At 41.0% G+C, this 20,879-nt stretch overlaps 1 protein-coding gene across 2 annotated transcripts in view; it reads left to right on the top strand.

Annotated features, from left to right (window-relative positions):
• LOC111953088 (diphosphoinositol polyphosphate phosphohydrolase 3-beta) overlaps window positions 1-20,574 on the top strand; it is a 32,649-nt gene extending 12,075 nt beyond the window's left edge. Inside the window, exons 2-5 of one of the 2 annotated variants that reach the window (XM_023972185.2) lie at window positions 6,476-6,586; window positions 11,009-11,053; window positions 11,571-11,658; window positions 18,699-20,573. In XM_023972185.2, the coding sequence (XP_023827953.1) occupies window positions 6,476-6,586; window positions 11,009-11,053; window positions 11,571-11,658; window positions 18,699-18,937 (483 nt within the window). In that variant the 3' untranslated portion in view covers window positions 18,938-20,573. Of the gene's footprint in view, window positions 1-6,475; window positions 6,587-11,008; window positions 11,054-11,570; window positions 11,659-18,698 lie in introns of both variants that reach the window. The other variant, XM_023972186.2, reaches the window with a different exon arrangement.
• Window positions 20,575-20,879: the final 305 nt, after the last annotated feature.

Raw genomic sequence — 20,879 nt, 5'->3', positions numbered from 1 at the left:
ACTCTGAAGTATCGTGGCAAGGAAGCCAATTTGAATTTCTTGAGGAAAACAGTCCTAATGTTATAAACAAAAAGCATTATGTTTTCACCTAGAGTCAGAATTGTTTATTTTGCAAGCTGTAGCACCTACAATTTTGCATAAAGTTTAGTCGTTTTTTGAAAATCTGGTATCGTAGTATTGCGATACTAATGTGGAAAATGTCAAGGGTTGTAAATACTTTCTGAAGGCACTGTATATCAAGAACCCTTTATTTAAATAAATAGGCGGTGTGTATAAACAGTGTAACTAAAATAGAATGTACAGTAATAGAAATATTAGAATGAGCTATGTCGGGAATACGGTATTTAAATGCACAGTGTGAAACGGGAAGTGTCCAGTGGTTCAATGTCTCTATAACGTGTGTGTGTGTGTGTGTGTGTGTGTGTTTGTGATTATAAGGATGTGTGTGTATTGTGTGAATAAGTGTGCATCAAATCAAACTTTATTTGTCACATGCGCCAAATACAACAAATGTAGACCTTACCGTGAAATACTTACTTACAAGCCCTTAACCAACAGTGCAGTTCAAGAAAGAGTTAAGAAAATACGGTGAGATGCCGATCAGTTTCCATACCAGGCAGTGATGCAACCGGTCAGGATGCTCTCGATGGTGCAGCTGTAGAACCTTTTGAAGGTCTGGGGACCCATGCCAAATCTTTTCAGTCTTCTGAGGGGGAAAAGGTGTTGTTGTGCCCTCTTAACGACGGTCTTCACCTGCAAATTAAAGCATGGATTGCTGTCATTATTCTTCAAAAACAATCACCTAATAGCAAGAACAGCACCATCTATTGTTCCGAACCTGGTAATACCAGGATGAAGGATGGACATGAATGGACAAGGATGRACAAGATGTCAGTAAMCTCTCCAGAGATGAGGSCAGAGGTCATATTCATTAGTTACCAAATGTAAGAAAAYTGACTGAAACGGGGAGGGACTAAAGTTGTCGAATGAGAAATGCWAATTTTTGGTCTTCGCTATAAAAGGTTTTGCTACGTTGTGCCCTCATGAATACGGCCCAGCAGACCAGGTGGACAGGAACAGTTCTGGGAACAGGCTCTAGACAAGAGGAGGAAGTTTATGTTGTTGTTGGATCCAGACAACAGGATCCTCAGATTCCTTCCCAATTTGGGTGCAATCAATTAGCTTAATTTCTCAGAGATCAAATTATATTTAAACAAAATATATGTTTCTGGGAATGCTTATCTTATCTGTTTCTAACTTTCAGAACAATCTGAGATGACGGATTTCATGGCTTGCTGAAATGACATGAATGACCCCCCCCCCCCCCCCCCTCAGATTCACTTTCCCACCTCTTCCTCTCTCACCTAGGCTCTCTTTTACTTGTTCTCTCTATCTCCCCCTCTTCTCTCTTCTCTCTCTCTCTCTCTCTCTCTCTCTCTCTCTCTCTCTCTATTACACACAGACTCACTCTCTCACCCATTATTTCTCTTGTAAGCTATGGTACTCATCTCTAGTGGTTATATTGTCATTGATTTCCTGTCTGGTGTTTCACACTCTCTGTGGTAGGCTATCCAGCCAGTCTGCATGCCTGCTTTACAATCCCTTCCCAAGATGTCAGTAAACTCTCCAGAGATGAGGCCAGAGGTCATATTCATTAGTTACCAAATGTAAGAAAACTGACTGAAACGGGGAGGGACTAAAGTTGTCGAATGAGAAATGCTAATTTTTGGTCTTCGCTACAAAAGGTTTTGCTACGTTGTGGCCTCTGAATACGGCCCAGCAGACCAGGTGGACAGGAACAGTTCTGGGAACAGGCTCTAGACAAGAGGAGGAAGTTAGTGTTGTTGTTGGATCCAGACAACAGGATCCTCAGATTCCTTCCCCGAACTTCACTGAACTTAACCTTAGCTGAGATGTGTTTGTAAGTTGGCAGGGTGACAGAGTGCGTATATTACTCACAGTAATACAATGAGGAGGTGTGAACACAGGAAATCCCCCCTCAGTGGCATAGATCTCCATTCTGTAAGAAATATCTGTCATACATGCATCTGAGGAGCCATTTTCATTCAGAGGTGGGTACATTAGATTTGTAACTTCCCCCATAGAATGGATGTTTAACTTCTTTAAAAGAGACACAGAGACAGTTTGGTGTTAAATAACGATGCATAGCATTTGACTATCAGGAGGAAAAACAGTCCCAGCCACAATGTTTTGCATTAACGAAGGCTATGATGAAAATCTATGCAATGGATTCAATTGAAACACTCTGCCAAGTTGAGCTGGTCTACCATTAGTAGGTAGCCTGGTTAAGCCAGACTGAAAGCTGCACTCACCATTGTTTCAATTCAAGTGGAACAGCATGAAACATAGCGAAATCAGTGGATGCCAGCGTCATAAGTAGATGCAGTAACGTGAGCTTGTTTATGGTTTTCTCACCACTGAAACTTCTTGACAAGGCCCTCACACTGGTATGTTGGATCAGGACTGGTCACTGGTCAGAGTTATTCAGCTGCTCTGCTAAACGGTTGTGGTTTTCATGCAGAAAGGCAACTGCTGATCCAGTGCTTTTGCAAAACCTGTTTGGTTGTGAGTGTGCACCAGAGAGAGAGAGAGAGAGAGAGAGTGTGTGTTTGTGTGTTCTGCCTTGCGTTCATGTGAATTCTTGACAGAGTGTATGCTTTGGAGTTGGGTGTAGGAGTGCTGCTGCCAATGTTTCTCCAAACATCTTGGGCTGTGTATTTAAACATAGTTACTGTGGGTGAGACTCCTCTTTCTGTGCCAATTCTCAAAGGTAGTGTTACACACCCTGTTGCATGATAAGTATTTACTTCAATAATCCCAGCCTATAAACAGTCACTCCTTGTGATCCTTTGGGTTGTAATCTTAAAGTTTGCCAATTCACAGTTTAATCTTTCCAATGTTTACTGGGTCTATTTTGGTCGCCCGATAACACCTAGATTGCAGGTTATTCTATATAAGGGCAATTCTACAGTAACGGAATTGCGCTGAGACAAAAACCATTGATTTTAAAGTTTAACAAATCATCCAACTATGTACAAGGCCTACTTTTAACAATTTAACAAAAACACTTTTATTGGAAGAACCGTGCAGATGCTAAGTTCGGTAACAGAATTTTGTTAAAATCTCCTTCGGTTTTTTGTGTCCACGTTTTCCAAAAACGAGATCTGCAGGAAGAATGAGGTGTGAGCTATGACATGACACACAAACTTTGAAAAATTATATTTTGGTTATGGAGCTACAGGAAGTGAAGTGGATTTACATCAGGTAATGGAATCTCACCATGTGTCCCTGATCTGTACTACACAAATGCATAATTAGGGATATGAATGTCATTATTATCATGGCGATGTATCCTAAAGAGGTATTCAAAATTATAAATATGCAATAACCTCCTTTACATATTTGGGTATTATTCTACACACGGGCTATTATTTGTGCCTTTGGGCAAGGCACTTAAACCTAATCTGCTCCAGGGGCACCGTACTTCTATGGCTGACCCTGTAAATCAACACATTTCACTGCACCTATCCTGTRTGTGACAATCAAACATATTCATATATTTAATGCGCTCTGCCCCCAAAACAATACCTAATTTGGTTTGTCCAGACCGGACCAAATCTGAACCAATCATACATGTCTATGTTTCACAGGTTTGGACATCAACGTACAACACAGTAGAGCTCAGTAGAGTATAGTACAACACAGTAAAGTAGAGTACAGTACAATACAGTACAATGCAGAGGGCGCTCAACTCTAGTGGGCTTTACTGTGTACTGAACTCTATTGTACTGTACTTAACTATACTCTACTTTTCTTTACTGAACTGACACTAACTAGTTGATAGGCCTACCTTTTACTTGTTACTTCTGTGAACTTTCATTGTCCTCTCTCATGAGGCAGAGTGATTAGAAAATATAAAAAAAATATGGGCGTTTTTGTGAATGGAATTTCAAGGCAATGTTTCTTAAACTTACAGAAGGCAAAACAATTTCTCTAGAACTAAATATAAGGTTTGATGTTAGTTGGCAGGGGTCTTCAACATTATTCTGTTTTGATGTAGACTGAGTATTCCAAGCATTAGGAACACCTTCCTAATATTGAGTTGCACCACTGCCTTTTGCCCTCAGAACAGCCTCAATTCGTCTTAGAATGGACTCGAAAGCGTTCCACAGGGATGCTGGCCCATGTTGACTCCAATGCTTCCCAAAGTTGTGTCAAGTTGGCTGGATGTCCTTTGGGTGGTGGACCATTCTTGATACACACGGGAAACTGTTGAGCCTGAAAAACCCAGCAGCGTTGCAGTTCTTGACACAAACCGGTGCGCCTGGCACCTACTACCATACCCTGTTCAAATATTTTGTCTCGCCCATCCACCCTCTGAATGGCACACATACACAATCCAATTTCAATTGTCTCAAGGCTTAAAAATCCTTTAACCTGTCTCCTCCCCTACACTGATTGAAGTGGATTTAACAAGTGACATCAGTAAAGGATCATAGCTTTCACCTGCAGTCACCTGGTCAGTCTGTCATGGAAAGAGCAGATGTCCTTAATGTTTTGTATAGTCAGTGTATTTCTAATTCCTTTTAAGACTTTCTGGTAGATGTTTTCTAAGACCCATTTTCCATCTGTTTGACCAGAAATATATTAATGTGGGTTCCAGACACTGTGGGTAGATCACCTTACCTGTACCCTGCTACCATCTGCCACCTGTGGTTAAATGCCATGGTTATAGACCTGGGCATGGGTGGGCATGTGATTGGCACAGAACTGAGCTGGGGGTTCTTCTGCTGGCARCTTTGCCCATCACGGACCCCCCTCACCCTGGAAGGTACTGCTGCTGGTGTCAGATATACTATACGACATACTGTGTATATATCAATGGTCAGATACCCAGTTGAAGGCTGTACTGCTGATCAGTGTGTTGGTTAATATACAGTGCCTTGCAAAAGTATTCATCCCCCTTGGCGTTTTTCCTATTTTGTTGCATTACAGCCTGTAATTTAAATGGATTTTTATTTAGATTTCATGTAATGGACATATTCAAAATAGTCAAAATTGGTGAAGTGAAAAAATAAATAAAACTTGTTTAAAAAAGGGGCTATGAACCCCCTAAATAATATCTGGTGCAATCAATCATCATGTTGTGGGGGTGCTTTGCTGCAGGAGGGACTGGTGCACTTCACACAGTAGATGGCATCATGAGGAGGGAAAATTGTGTGGATATATTGAAGCAGCATCTCAAGACATCAGTCAGGAAGTTAAAGCTTGGTCGCTTTAACTTAAATGGGTCTTCCAAATGGACAATGACCCCAAGCATACTTCCAAAGTTGTGGCAAAATGACTTAAGGACAACAAAGTCAAGGTATTGGAATGGCCATCACAAAGCCCTGACCTCAATCCCATAGAAAAATTGTGGGCAGAACTGAAAAAGAGTGTGCGAGCAAGGAGGCCTACAAACCTGACTCAGTTACACCAGCTCTGTCAGGAGGAATGGGCCAAAATTCACCCGACTTATTGTGGGAAGCTTGTGGAAGGCTACCCGAAACGTTTGACCCAAGTTAAACAATTTAAAGGCAATGCTACCAAATACTAATTGAGTGTATGTTAACTTCTGACCCACTGGGAATGTGATGAAAGAAATAAAAGCTGAAATAAATCATTCTCAACTATTATTCAGACATTTCCCATTCTTAAAATAAAGTGGTGATCCTAAYTGACCTAAGACAGGGAATTTTTATGAGGATTAAATGTCAGGAATTGTGAAAAACTGAGTTTAAATGTATTTTCCTAAGGTGTATGTAAACTTCCGACTTCAACTATAGATATTCAATTAAAAATCTGCCTTTTCCGGCTACAATAGTCATTTACAACATTAACAATGCCTACACTGAATTTACGATCGATTTGATGTTATTTTAATGGACAAAAATTGTTTCTTTCAAAAACAAGAACATTTTTAAGTGACCCCAAACTTTTGAACGGTAGTGTATATATTCTTAATCCATTCCTTACATAGATTTACGTGTATTTTGGGTATATGTTGTGAAACTGTTAGATATTACTTGTTATATATTACTGCACTGTCGGAGCTAGAAGCACAAGCATTTCGCTACACCCGCAATAACATCTGCTAAACATATGTATGTGACCAATACATTTGATTTGATTTACAGTTAGTGCATTCATTTTAAGATAGCTAGGTGGGACAACCACACATCAGTCATAGAAAGTAAATGTTTTCTCAAAGTAGCTATCAGCAAAGTCATTGCTAGTAAGGGGGAATATGTTTAAACTCCCACACATCCAGTTTATCCCTCAATTCATGCACCTTTTTTGGWCTGTGAGATAGTGTAGTTAGGTAACTCCACTGGCCAGAAACTAGAGGCTTGTGGGACAGATGTGGCCTACTATTTGAGTATCATTGGCTTACTTTACCCTTTGGCCTTTGCAGGTGTTGCTGGTGAGCAGCAGTCGGCACCCAGACCAGTGGATTGTCCCAGGAGGAGGGATGGAGCCTGAGGAGGAGCCATGTGGAGCTGCAGTCAGAGAGGTGTATGAAGAGGTGAGAACCCCCCCATAGAAATGTTATTATCCTAATCATCTATCTGTAATGCACCAAGTTAGAGGAACAGTTTCCTAGATAAATGAATAGCCCTTGTAGACTTAGGTTGAAGGGGAGACCTTGGTTCTAAACGTTCTAGATTGAGCATGTTATACACTGCACAGACAGCCAGTTGAGCTAATGGTTTAGTGGTTAAGTGAAAAGAATGACAGGACTTGTTCACGGACTCCATGTGTGTTCTGCCATGCTCTGCCCCAGGGTGACGTGTTGACAGCTGTGAGGAATGGAGCGGTGACATTTAGAGACAGTGTCCAGTTACCCACGTCCTTCTCGTCCTGAGAGAGACATGACCCTGAATAGAGTTAAATGAGTTGCACACCAACACAGGCTGTTGGGAGCTAATAACTCAATTTGTCCATTCACTCTTCTGTCAAGTTCAACACATCCACTCCAAAGAAAGACATCATGGAAGTTTAATGAAGGTTTAATTTGCACTTGAGTGTCAGATTTTTTTTCAATCTTATGATTATTGCAACATAATTCAGTTTTATCATGTGTTCCCTCTTGGTGGCTAAACACCTCAAGCCACTACAGAGGGTAGTGCGTACAGTATAGCCCAGTACATCACTGGGGCCAAGCTTCCTGCCATCCAGGACCTCTATACCAGGCGGTGTCAGAGGAAGACCCTAAAATTGTCAAAGACTCCAGCCACCCTAGTTATAGACTGTTCTCTCTGTTCTCTCTGCTCTCTGTACCGGAGCGCCAAGTTTAGGTCCTAAAGGCTTTTTAACATCTTCTACCCCCAAGCCATAAGACTCCTGAACAGCTAATCAAATGGCTACCCAGACTATTTGCATTGTCCTCCCCCACCCTCTTTTACGCTGCTGCTACTCTCTGGTTATTATCTATGCATAGTCACTTTAACTCTACCTACATGTACATATAACCTCAATTACCTCGACTAACCTGTGCCCCCGCACATTGACTCTATACCGGTACCCCCTGGGTATAGCCTCGCTACTGTTATACTGCTGCTCTTTTAATTTGTTATTTGTATTTTTTACTTAACACTTATTTTTCTTAACTGCATTGTTTGCTTGTAAGTAAGCATTTCACTGTAAGGTCTATCTATACCTGTTGTATTCGGCGCATGTGACAAATACATTTTGATTTGATTTTGATTTGAGCCCTGTTGAGCCCATGTTTGTCAAAAATGTGGATTTGTTTTTTACCCTCAAGTATTATCTTTGTATTTCAACCATGGGCAGTTTACTTACTTTTATTACATTACAAAATATTTTACAATTCCCCCAAAACATATTGGAATTATCCCATCATAGAGCTGAAGTGTGCTGGTAGAGGCCTGTGTCATATGAGCCGGTGGTCCTGGTAACCTAGCCCCAGCCAGTGGGACCCGGGAGGGGTACAGGAACCTAAACCTGAATTATGGCTCTTCCACAGGATCATGTGACCAGAGCCATGGGCTCCAGTCCTGGAATGCTGCCAGTTGTTGTCAGGCTCCCAAAACATTCAGCGGCCAGGTCACAAGAATCTTTTAATATTTTTTCTCATGCATACATCACAATCCGTGATATCTTATTGGACCGTAGGATATTCTCATGAACGGTATGATGAGTTTTGAACTTGCTCCACGGCTAAATGTCACCCACCTCCATAATGTTTCTTATCCGCCATTTAATTTAATCTGCTTTCTTCCGCAAACATTCTGTTTGACATTAGGCCTATATATTAGCCCGGTCACCAATCTGTTTGTGTTGTCTTGCCAACTCCATCCCTAACGTGTCATTGTTTGGCATCGGTGATGTAGTGTTAAAAAARAATAAGTGGGTAAACGCTGATCGCCGTTTGCGATGAGTAAAGTAAAGCTCTCTATACTTTCAATGAATCTTTCCACAAAAGGTGGGTAAATGCTTGTGCAAAATAAAACAATTGCGTAAAGGCCGTTTACATGCGTCTACCCTCTCCACTACATCTCTGTTTGGCGTGATGAATGACAGCAATAGAGTTGGCAAGATAGCACAAACAGATCTGGAACCAGGGTAACATTATAGCTATGATCATTAGCCTGTGTTCTTGGACGTGTTTTTATTTTCCGGACCAAACTGCTGTGCTCTTCAGTCCTGGGGATCCTCTCTTGAGACGGGCCAAACCCAGAACAGAGAGTTAACATGCAGTCCTCTTCATGGACAATGCTGAGACTGAGTTCTATGGGAGCAGAGACACGCTGTCCCCTTTGGCTAGTCACGTTGATCTGCTGGAATTCCGTCTCGGCATGAAAATATCCCACAGTCAGTCGATGTTCCAATCTGGCTTTTGCAGGGGGTGAGGGTAGAGTACTGTCAAACCTGTCGTCATTGGTTGGGGAAAATATAAAATCAAATTTTATTGGTCAAATACACATGGTTAGCAGATGTTATTGTGAGTGTGGCAAAATGCTTGTGCTTCTAGTTCCGACAGTGCAGTAATATCTAACAAGTAATCTAACAATTCCACAACAACTACCTTACACACAAATGCAAGTAAAGGGATGGGATAAGAATATATACATATAAATATATTGATGAACAATGACGGAGCGGCATAGGCAAGATGCAATAGATGGTATAGAATACAGTATAGACATTTGTGATGAGTAATGTAAGATATGTAAACATTATTAAAGTGGCATTATTAAAGTGACTAGTGATCCATTTATTAAAGTGGCCAATGATTTCAAGTCTGAACAGTCAGTGACTCGGGTGGCTGTTGTCCTTTTGATCTTTTTGGCTTTCCTGTGACATCAGGTGCTGTAGGTGTCCTGGAGGGCAGGTAGTTTGCCCTGGTGATAAGTTGTGCAGACCGCACCACCCTCTGGAGAGCCTTGCGGTTGTGGCCGGTGCAGTTGCCGTACCAGGTGGTGATACAGCCCGACAGGATGCTCTAAATTGTAAAAGTTTGTGAGAGTTTTTGGTGACAAGACAAATTTCTTCATCTTCCTGAGGTTGAAGAGGCGCTGTTGCGCCTTCTTCATCACACTGTCTGTGTGGGTGGACCATTTCAGTTTGTCTATGATGTGTATGCCGAGGAACTTAACTTTCCACCTTCTCCACTGCTGTCCCGTCGACGTGGATAGGGAAAGGGTTCCCTCTGCTTATTCCTGAAGTCCACGATCATCTCCTTTTGTTTTGTTGACGTTGAGTGAGAGGTTGTTTTCCTGACACCACACTCCGAGTGCCCTCACCTCCTCCCTGTCTCGTCGTTGTTGGTAATCAAGCCCACTACTGTTGTGTCATCTGCAAACTTGATGATTGAGTTGGAGGCGTGCATGGCCACGCAGTCATGGGTGAGCAGGGAGTACAGGAGGGGTCTGAGCACGCACCCTTGTGGGGCCCCAGTGTTGAGGGTCAGCGAAGTGGAGATGTTGTTTCCTACCTTCACCACCTGGGGGCGGCCCATCAGGAACTACAGGACCCAATTGCACAGGGCGGGGTTGAGACCCAGGGTCTCAAGCTTAATGATGAGCTTGGAGGGTACTATCGTGTTGAATGCTGAGCTGTAGTCAATGAACAGCATTCTTACATGGGTATTCCTCTTGTCCAGATGKGATATGTGCTTTACCAAAACGAGCATATTTCTTGCTTGTGAATATCATGATATATGGATTATTTTTTAGTTGTTTTAATTTGTGATAAAATAAATGAAATGTATTTGTTTTTGCTTAGTGAGTACCACTTTCCCCTGATTCAGCTCTTACCAAGGCTTAAACCCAGGATATCTGCCTCGCAAACACACCCTCTTGAAGCGTCTTACCCAGTCACGCCACAGAAAAGCTAGCTATTCTGCAGCGCAAGTGGGGACACCTCAGGCTGTGGAGTGAGTTTCACAGATCCCCCCCCATCTGCTACATTCACCCCCGAAACTCACTCCACAGCGACCCCAGCGTTGAGCTGAGCGCAACTGAAAATATGGGTCACGGCCCCATTTTAATGGACGTTACACTGCTTGCTTAGCGAATACCACTTCCCCCTGATTCAGCTCATACCGAGCCTTGAACTCAGGACCTCAGCCTCGTAAGCACGTGACCATCTCCTAAAAGGTCTTACCCAGTCGTGCCACCGAAAAACTACCTATTCGGCAGCGTAAGTGGGGACACTTCAGGCTGAGGAGGGAGTTTCACACATCCCCATATGCTACACTTACATTTAGGAGAATTTGATTCGGTTTTCTGAAATGAATTGTCTTGCTGAAGGTAATTTAACAGTATAGTACAGCTTTTTGTGCACTACATGCTAGTCCTGTAACGTAACTTTTAAAAGTGTTTCTGTCTTGTGGATGATGTGGGAATGTATTGGTGTTATACTGGTGTTTATATACTAGCTGACTGTCCTTTGTTGTTATCTGTATGTCTGTGTCACTGTCCAGGCTGGTGTAAAGGGAAAGCTTGGCAGGCTACTGGGGGTTTTCGAAGTAAGCCTCACAAACCATCATGTCATAGCACTGTACATCATAATCCATGTATCACATCATATCAAAACATTGCTCTCATTACAACATTATTATTAAGCCCAATTCCTTAAACCTTACAAAAGTGGTTTTCAAAGTTGGGGTTGTGAACCCGTGAGGACTGTAGCCACATAATWTTTTTTTTTACATTTGTGGGGGGGGTGACCAACAAAAGACAAACAAAAGACAAAAAGAGTACAGAAGTACAGATTATTGAGTAAATGTATTTGGGTTATTTTTGATAAGAGAGAGAAAAATAAATGAATCAGGTTATTTGTTGATGTAAAAATGTATTTTAAGGTTGTGTCATTAGATTTGGGCTGGGGTAGGGTTGCCAGAAATTCTGGCAAAACAATGGGGTTCCCGGTGAAAAAGTTTGAACACAACACTTAAAAGCCCTGCATGTAATACAGAAACACTTCCAAGACTGAAAGGGTATTATTATGATTTGAAGCAGTCTGTCTGTTTGTCTGTCTTTTAGCACAACCAGGACAGGAAACACAGAACGTACGTCTATGTCCTGACTGTGACAGAGACCTTGGAGGACTGGGAGGATTCTGTCAACATCGGTAGGCTTCTACTGTATGATGACATCTGGTTAGGGAGCACTATTTTCCCACATCTCTTTAGACCTTCATGCATGTCTTTCGTCTAAGCATTTCCTCTCCGACACAATTGGTGGGAAACTGGGAACTTTTCTTGAGAAATTTAGACAAACAATCTTTTCTTCCTACAACACTACATCTTTCTTTCCCCCCTCCTGTTTCTCTCACACCCTGGACCCTGGCCTTGCTCTCTCCCAGTCTGTGATGTTGACATCAAAACATTGCAACACACAAACACACTTGTGCCTCACGAAACAAAAGGGTTTTGATCTCCTAAGCAGCCAGGGCTGTGAAATTAGGTTTGAGGACTTTTAGTTTACCTCCAGGGTACTTAATGAAAATCATCATCATATAATATTTGCTAATTCTATTAATAGAGAGTGTATTAAAGTAGATTCCAGTACGTTATTTATATAATGAAAAGACAAACGCACGAATACTGCTTGGAGTGTGTAAGTTGGAGTTGCTCTTTGGAGAGGTTCATGCATACAGTAGTACTCATGTTGTATCAAAAAACAAATGTTTTAGATTGGTAAAATTACTATGGATTTATTAAATAGGTACAAGGTTAATAGGTTAAAGAAATTGAACACTTTCATGTTAGGATGATAGGGCTTCATATAGAGGCTGAACTCTGTTCAGTTAGTAGAAGACCTCTAGTAAACCCTGAGAGGGTAATTAAGACTGACAGACTGACAAGGTCTCTGTTGTCACTTAAGATACTGGCCCAGAGGGACACGTCCATGTCTGTACATGTCTACAGTAATAGTTGTTGAACTTCACTAATGTCTGCGTCTAGCTGGAATTCAAAATAACATTTGAAGAATGGTTTGAAAATACAGTCGTGGCCAARAATTTTAAGAATGACACAAATATTAATTTTCACAAAGTTTGCTGCTTCAGTGTCTTTAGATATTTTTGTCAGATGTTACTATGGAATACTGAAGTATAATTACAAGCATTTCATAAGTGTCAAAGACTTTTATTGACAATTCAATAAAGTTGATGCAAAGAGTCAATATTTGCAGTGTTGACCCTTCTTTTTCAAGATCTCTGCAATCTGCCCTGGCATGCTGTCAATTAACTTCTGGGCCACATCCTGACTGATGGCAGCCCATTCTTGCATAATCAATGCTTGGAGTTTGTCAGAATTTGTGGGTTTTTGTTTGTCCACCCGCCTCTTGAGGATTGACCGCAAGTTCTCAATGGGATTAAGGTCTGGGGAGTTTCCTGGCAATGGACCCAAAATATCGATGTTTTGTTCCCCGAGCCACTTATTATCACTTTTGCCTTATGGCAAGGTGCTCCATCATGCTGGAAAAGGCATTGTTCGTCACCAAACTGTTCCTGGATGGTTGGGAGAAGTTGCTCTCGGAGGATGTGTTGGTGCCATTCTTTATTCATGGCTGTGTTCTTAGACAAAATTGTGAGTGAGCCCACTCCCTTCGCTGAGAAGCAACCCCACACATGAATGGTCTCAGGATGCTTTACTGTTGTCATGACACAGGACTGATGGTAGCGCTCACCTTGTCTTCTCCGGACAAGCTTTTTTCCGGATGCCCCAAACAATCGGAAAGGAAAATTACTTTATCCCTGTACCTTTTGCAGAATATCAGTCTGTTCCTGATGTTTTTCATGGAGAGAAGTGGCGTCTTTGCTGCCCTTGACACCAGGCCATCCTCCAAAAGTTTTCGCCTCACTGTGTGTGCAGATGCACTCACACCTGTCTGCTGCCATTCCTGAGCAAGCTCTGTACTGGTGGTGCCCCGATCCCGCAGCTGAATCAACTTTAGGAGACAGTCCTGGCACTTGCTGGACTTTCTTGGGCGCCCTGAAGCCTTCACAACAATTAAACCGCTCTCCTTGAAGTTCTTGATGATCCGATATATGGTTGATTTAGGTGCAATCTTACTGGCAGCAATATCTTTGCCTGTGAAGCCCTTTTTGTGCAAAGCAATGATGACGGCACGTGTTTCTTTGCAGGTAACCATAGTTGACAGAGGAAGAACAATGATTCCAAGTACCACCCTCCTTTTGAAGCCTCCAGTCTGTTATTCGAACTCAATCAGCATGATAGAGTGATCTCCAGCCTTGTCCTCGTCAACACTCACACCTGTGTTGATAATCACTGACATGATGTCAGCTGGTCCTTTTGTGGCAGGGCTGAAATGCAGTGGAAATGTTTTTGGGGGATTCAGTTCATTTGCATGGCAAAGAGGGACTTTGCAATTAATTTCAATTCATCTGATCACTCTTCATAACATTCTGGAGTATATGCAAATTGCCATCATACAAACTGAGGCAGCAGACTTTGTGAAAATTAATATTTGTGTCATTTTCAAAACTTTTGGCCACGACTGTACAGTATTTAATGTTCACTTATGTTTTGAAACTTAGTTTGTATATCCATATAAGGTAAATAAAATTGTATCAAATTATAATGAGATGTGTTTTTTTAAAGTTACTTGTATATGTCTAATATTTCCATGAAGACAATTTCCATGTTCTGTAACTATGTGGTATCTGTGCAAATGACTGTCAAGTAGATATTGTACAGGAGAAAACACCACACTAACTAGACACATTCTACACAGCACTGTAATTGAAAAATGATCACCATCATTTGTTTAAGAGGCGGTAGCCAGTGGGGCGATTCCACACCAACGGGAGCAGGAAATATTTTTGGTATGTCAGATTGTTCTGCCAATTCTCRCATACTTAATTGAGAGGAGTTACATTTGACATGCTTTTTACATTTGTATCACAAACATTTTAGAGAAAATCGTGATGAAAGTGGCAAGTTTGTAAGATCTTATGACCCGTGAACCGTACATGACACAACATCTTGGTGTCATTATACTCCTTATAGTGTRCTCTAACATATGGAGTACGTCTAGATTCTGAAATACACATTTTCACATTCTTTTATTTAACATAAAGAATATTAATATGTTAAATAAATTAATTGGAAAATGTGTATTTCAGAATGTAGACATACTCCATATGTTAGAGTACACTATAAGGAGTATAATGACACCAAGATGTTGTGTGTCATGTACGGTTCACGGGCCATAAGATCTTACAGGAGACGCGTATATAGTAGCTCTAAAAAGGGCCTAAAATTGCCACTTTCAGCATATTTGCTGTTGTTTTCCAGTCACTGCGCTGTGGCCCCTCCCTCTGTCCTCTCTTGCCCTATACAAGGCCTGTGACTGTGCCCGATCAGGCTCTACATTTGTGGGCTTGTCTTACAGTTACACTCACCTTCTCCTCCAGGGCTAGCGCTAGCGCTACCTCAGAGGTCAGTGTATCCACCCCCCCCCCACACACACACTACTCCCCCTCAGTATCCCATTTTAATGTCAGAGGGCACTTTGGAGGGCCTTTTGCAAAATACTTGAATGATAATATATGTGTAGCAATTGGACGGCAGGAGAAAGTGTTTTTTAAGAGATGTATAAATAACGTAAACTGATAGTTAACCGGACAGATGGTTTTTATGGGAACGCATTATACAGAGGCTTTGGTTGGAAGCCGAGGTGATAGCTTCATAAACACCACAGGAGGAATGACAGAAATGTCCAATCCTACTAAAGTTCACAACATTCAGCAGCATTAATGTACATTTTTTTCAGAGCTGATTGGTGTTTAGGGGTGGGGATCATGTGTAAAGGACTACAGAGGTTTAGCCACTGTTTTCAAATAAATGTTTGTATGGGGAAGTCCAACAAGAAGCACATACAGTGCATTCGGAAAATTTTCAGGCCCCTTGCCTTTTTCCACATTTTGCCTTATTTTGCCTTATTCTAAAACTGATTAAATTGTTTTTATCCCCATCATTAATCTACAAACATCACCCCATAATGAAAAAGCAAAAACTGTTTTTTAGAAATGTTTGAATAATCTTGAAGACATCAAAACTATGAAATAACACATATGGAATCATGTAGTAACCAAAAAACTGTTAAACAAATCAAAATATATTTTATATTTGAGATTCTTCAAAGTAGCCACCCTTTGCCTTGATGGCAGGCATTGCTCTACTCAAAATTACAACCAACTAATTGCGGCATTAGCGCAAAAATGGAAGAGGCAAATGGAAGGGGGAGAAAGTGAGGAACTTGTCTGTCGGCCCTGCACTAAAGACCAAAATTGGTTGAAGAAAATTCTGATTAATTAAAAAAAGTATAACAGTTCCATTTAAGGACAAAAAAATTGCTAGCTGTGCCATATAGATTGCAAAATAGTTGGGAAAAGATTTTCGATGTACCGGTTCCATGACATATGGTTCATGAACTGATACACAAAACAACGCTGGATTCAAAACTTAGTTCTTCAATTTAAGTTATTATACAGAATTCTTGCAACCAATTAAAGGTTATATACAGGGCATTCATAAAATATTCAAACCCCTTGACTTTTTCCACATTTTGTTACATTACAGCCTTATTCTAAAATTAATTAAATAGTTTTTTCCCCCTCATCAACCTACACAATCTACCTTAATGTAAAAAAAAAAAAGGGGTTTTAGACATTTTTGTAAATGTATATTTGATCACATTTACATAATGATTCATACCCTTTACTCAGTACTTTGTTGAAGCACCTTTGACAGTGATTACAGCCATGAATCTTCTTGGGTATGACGCTACAAGCTTGGCACACCTGTATTTGGGGAGTTTCTCCACTTCTTCTCTGCAGATCCTCTCAAGCTCTGTCAGGTTGGATGAGGAGTGTCCCTGCACAGCTATTTTCAGGTCTCTCCAGAGATGTTCGATCCGGTTCAAGTCCGGGCTTTGGCTGGGCCCCTCAAGGACATTCAGAGTCTTGTCCCGAAGCCACTCCTGCATTGTCTTGGCTGTGTGCTTAGGGTCATTGTACTGTTGGAAGGTGAACCTTTACCCCAGTCTGAGGTCCTGAGCGTTCTGGAGCTGAAAAAACATCCCCACAGCTGAAAAACATCCCCACAGCATGATGCTGCCACCACCATGCTTCACCGTAGGGTTGGTGCCAGGTTTCCTCCAGATGTGGTGCTTGGCATTCAGGCCAAAGAGTTCAATCTTGGGTTCATCAGACCAGAGAATCTTATTTCTCATGGTCTGAGAGTCCTTTAGGTGCCTTTTGGCAAACTCCAAGCGGACTGTCATGTGCCTTTTACTGAAGAGCGGCTTCCATCTGGCCACTCTACCATAAAGGCCTGATTGGTGGAGATTTTCGATGTACCGATTCCATGACATATGGTTTATGAACTGATCACAAAAAAACGCTGGATTCAAAACTTAGTTTTTCAATTTAAGTTATTATACAAAATTATTGCAACCAATAGAATGTTATATACAGTGCATTCGGAAAGTATTCAAACCCCTTGACTTTTTGTCATGGGCCTTTTACTGGGGAGTGGCTTCCATCTGGCCACTCTACCATAAAGGCCTGATTGGTGGAGTGGTGCAGAGATCGTTGTACTTCTGGAAGGTTTTCCCATCTCCACAGAGGATCTTTGGAGCTATGACAGAGTGACCATCAGGTTTTTGTTCACCTCCCTGACCAAGGCCCTTCTCACCCAATTGCTCAGTTTGGCTGGGTGGCCAGCTCTAGGAAGAGTCTTGGTGATTCCAAACTTCTTCCATTTAAGAATAATGGAGGCCACTGTGTTCTTGGGGACCTTCAATGCTGCAAAACAATGTTGGTACCCTTCCCTAGATCTGTGCCCCGACACAATCCTGTCTCTGAGCTCTACGGACAATTCCTTCGACCTCATGGCTTGGTTTTTCGCTCTGACATGCACTGTCAACTGTGGGACCTTACATAGACAGGTGTGTGCCTTTCCAAATCATGTCCTATCAATTGAATTTATCACAGGTGGACTCCAATCAAGTTGTAGAAACATCTCAAGGATGATCAATGGAAACAGGATGTAACTGAGCTCAATTTCAAGTCTCAAAGCAAAGGTCTGAATACTTATGTAAAAAAGGTATTTCTGGTTTTTTATACATTTGCAAACATTTTATAAAAACCTGTTTCCTCTTTGTCATTATGGGGTGTGTGTAGGTTGATGAGGATTTTTTATTTATTTAATCCATTTTAGAATAAGGCTATAACGTAACAAAATGTGCTGAAGGGGTCTGATTACTTTCGGAATGCACTGTATWTATGGGCGATACAACCATCCCAGCTCTGCATATTTTACTGTGAAGAGACAGAATCATTAGAGAATTTGTTTTGGTACTATTCAAATGTAGCTTGTTTTTGGTAACAGATTTAGGAATGGCTGAAGAATTGCAGCATCTTACCTGATGCTAACTCTGCAAATAGCACTGCTGGGTTATTTAAAAGTCATAGTCAATCCATCAATAATATAATAACACTCATAGCAAAAAAAATCTTTAATTTACAATCCGTAGAAACTATGAGAATAGAAAGGTTCCAAACTTTTGTAAAACATCACAGCACAGCAAATAGAAATCAAAACTGTATGGTGTGAGATAGATGGGAGGGGTTGAGTGGAGCTGAAGGGTGGGATTAAAAATAAGATAACTGTGGTAAAATATACTGTGTCTGTAAAATGTATATAGTTTCAGAACTTTTGTGAAAATGCACAGTTGAAAAACATATGGCTAATAGAAATCAAAACTGGATGGTCTTCAGAGATAGATGGGATGGGTTGAGGTTAGCTGAAGGATGGGACTAAAAACAAGGAAAATGTAACTATTGTAAAATATACTGTGTCTGTAAAATGTGTATAGTATGTATAAGCTGGAAGTAGATGCCTAAGTGTTGTTGTCTATTAGTTTACTCCATATAGGGGAGGGGTGGTAGGGTTATATATCTGCAATATTAAAGCTGATCTACCCCCAAATAAAAAATAAAGCTGTTTTGTTTGTTTTCAATCACAGTAAGGTACTTTTGATATCATGTTTTGTTTTGATATCATGATAAAAAAGGCTGCATTGGGTCTTTAATACAGCCCTCATCTGACCTCTCTCTCTCTGTGCTACCTATTTCAGGTAGGAAACGGAAGTGGTTCAAGATCGACGAGGCTATCCAGGTGTTGCAGTGCCACAAGCCTGTCCATGCGGAGTACCTGCGCCGACTCACAGTCACCTGTAACCCCAACTGCAGCTCTACCTGTTGTGACCACACCAATGGCAACACCTGGGTCTCCCCCCTGACGGACGACAAAGCCCCTCACTACGTCACCTCCACACAGGGGACAGATAGAGGACCACCGTTGGTCAACAGATAGGAAAGACATCGCAATCAAAGGAACCAGCATCATAAGAGGACCTAGCCTAGGTGCCAGTCTGTTTCTGCCATCTTGCCAACTCCTTGTGGTCTTGTTCGGCTTTCTATCATCAGAATGACATCAACCTCAGAGTCAGAGGTCTTTTGTTTCAAGTTATTCTTATTCTACATTTTGATTCCATAAAGTCAGTCTACTACGTTCTTTGGTCAATGCAGCCCTTTGGTGAACTGCTTTCTGCGGGAAGTAGCTCTGGTAGGCCAATAGAATGTAGTGTTCGCTCTAGAAAGGCTCATGTCCTTTATGCCAAAACCCCAATTGCTGCGTAGTTTAAGTGAGTCTCATAACTTTAACTCTTCACTACCAAAGTACATTTCATAGAGATATCTCCTGTTGAACAAGTAAATAACTTATTTGGGAAAATGTCTAAACCACTAGACAGACAGTGATATCTAATTTTTAGTTGCCCATTTTGATTGTTGTCCTACTGCTTATAGTTGTATAGTAATAAGTAGCACCATTTCCATGTCCTTACGAGCTGTTTTCTAGTTTACATAGTGAGTATGAAAGAGCAGCTTTGGCCTAGAAACTGGATAATTTAAAAGACTGTTTGCTTATCTACAACCACACAGTATTGCACAAGAACAAAATATTTGTACATATTTATTTTTAGAATATATGGAATATAACCCAATAATTGTTTTAACAAATATGTTTTGAGTGGGAAAATGTTTTAAGTGGGAACATATTCCAAGTTACATTGATATTTTTCTGGGAGGGCTATAATATAACTTACAGGGATATTTTTCTGTGTGGGCCTGCATGATTGACTAGTGAAAGCATAAAGGCCTGTGACTGACATGTCTTTCAAACGGAACACAGAATAGAGTCCTATCAAGTGCCTTAACAGCCATAGTAACCTGTGTAATGTGTGTCAAATTCATAAGATGTGAATGTGGGCACTGGGAGGGAAAACAGATCATTTTAGCACAGATACTTTTACTAGCCTGGTGAAACCAGCCTGATTGTGTGATAGCTCACATTTTGTTTCACTTGACAATTGAAAAAAAACTAAATGTGAGTACATCGGTCAGTCTGCTTGACCAGGCTATTTTTTTTGCTGGAGGAGAAACAGATTTGAGGGTTTGAGGGATTGTGCCTTGAGCTGATTGTCAAGGAGACTATGATGCGTTTGCATTGTATTTAGAATGTATGTGAGGATTTAGCAAGTGTTGCCAAAACGACTCCATTTTGTTAATGGTAAATGTTTGATATGTACATTATTATTGAGAAATATGATTTGTTTTTCAAGGGGACTCTTCCCCCCTATATCATTAGAATTTGGAGGAATTAAACAGGACAGAGCATACACAACAACATATAGTGATCAACTCACCAAATTCAAAGAAGGACACAGTCAGCTCTGGCTTTGACATGTAACTGAAAGGAACAAAAACGGATGCTATTATATAAAGTCTAGTAAAGACATTAAAATAGCACGTGTTATTTTATCTTTCCAATCAAAGTGATTGAGGGTTACACAACTGCATGTGTACACAAATGTGTACCCATAATGTGTTCTCTGCCCTTCACTCTCGTTCTTAAATAAAGATACTATATTTAAATATCAAAACTGGACTATGTTTTTGATGATTGAGTTTCTCAAAGTAGATGATTATAGCTTGTGTGTTATTAAATGTTTTAGTCAAATGTAACATACCCAAGTTTTCAAACGTCAACAATCCTTCAGAGGCATTGCTCTCATTGTAAGATATTCCATTCTATAGACCTGCATTCTATAGACCACCAAGAGTCTACTATAAGAATGGTGGCAGAAGAAAGGCGAAGTGCTATCAAGGAATGCAGTGGTCTGGCATGTCTACAAGCATTATAGTTTCTGTCTGGGCAGGGGCTGGTCTGACTTGAATTTGCCTTCCTTATTAGC

Source organism: Salvelinus sp. IW2-2015, linkage group LG26 (assembly GCF_002910315.2).
Source record: "Salvelinus sp. IW2-2015 linkage group LG26, ASM291031v2, whole genome shotgun sequence".
Taxonomy (NCBI): Eukaryota; Metazoa; Chordata; class Actinopteri; order Salmoniformes; family Salmonidae; genus Salvelinus; species Salvelinus sp. IW2-2015.
The sequence above is the reverse complement of the archived record's forward strand: the minus strand, read 5'-3'. Positions and strand labels throughout refer to the sequence as shown.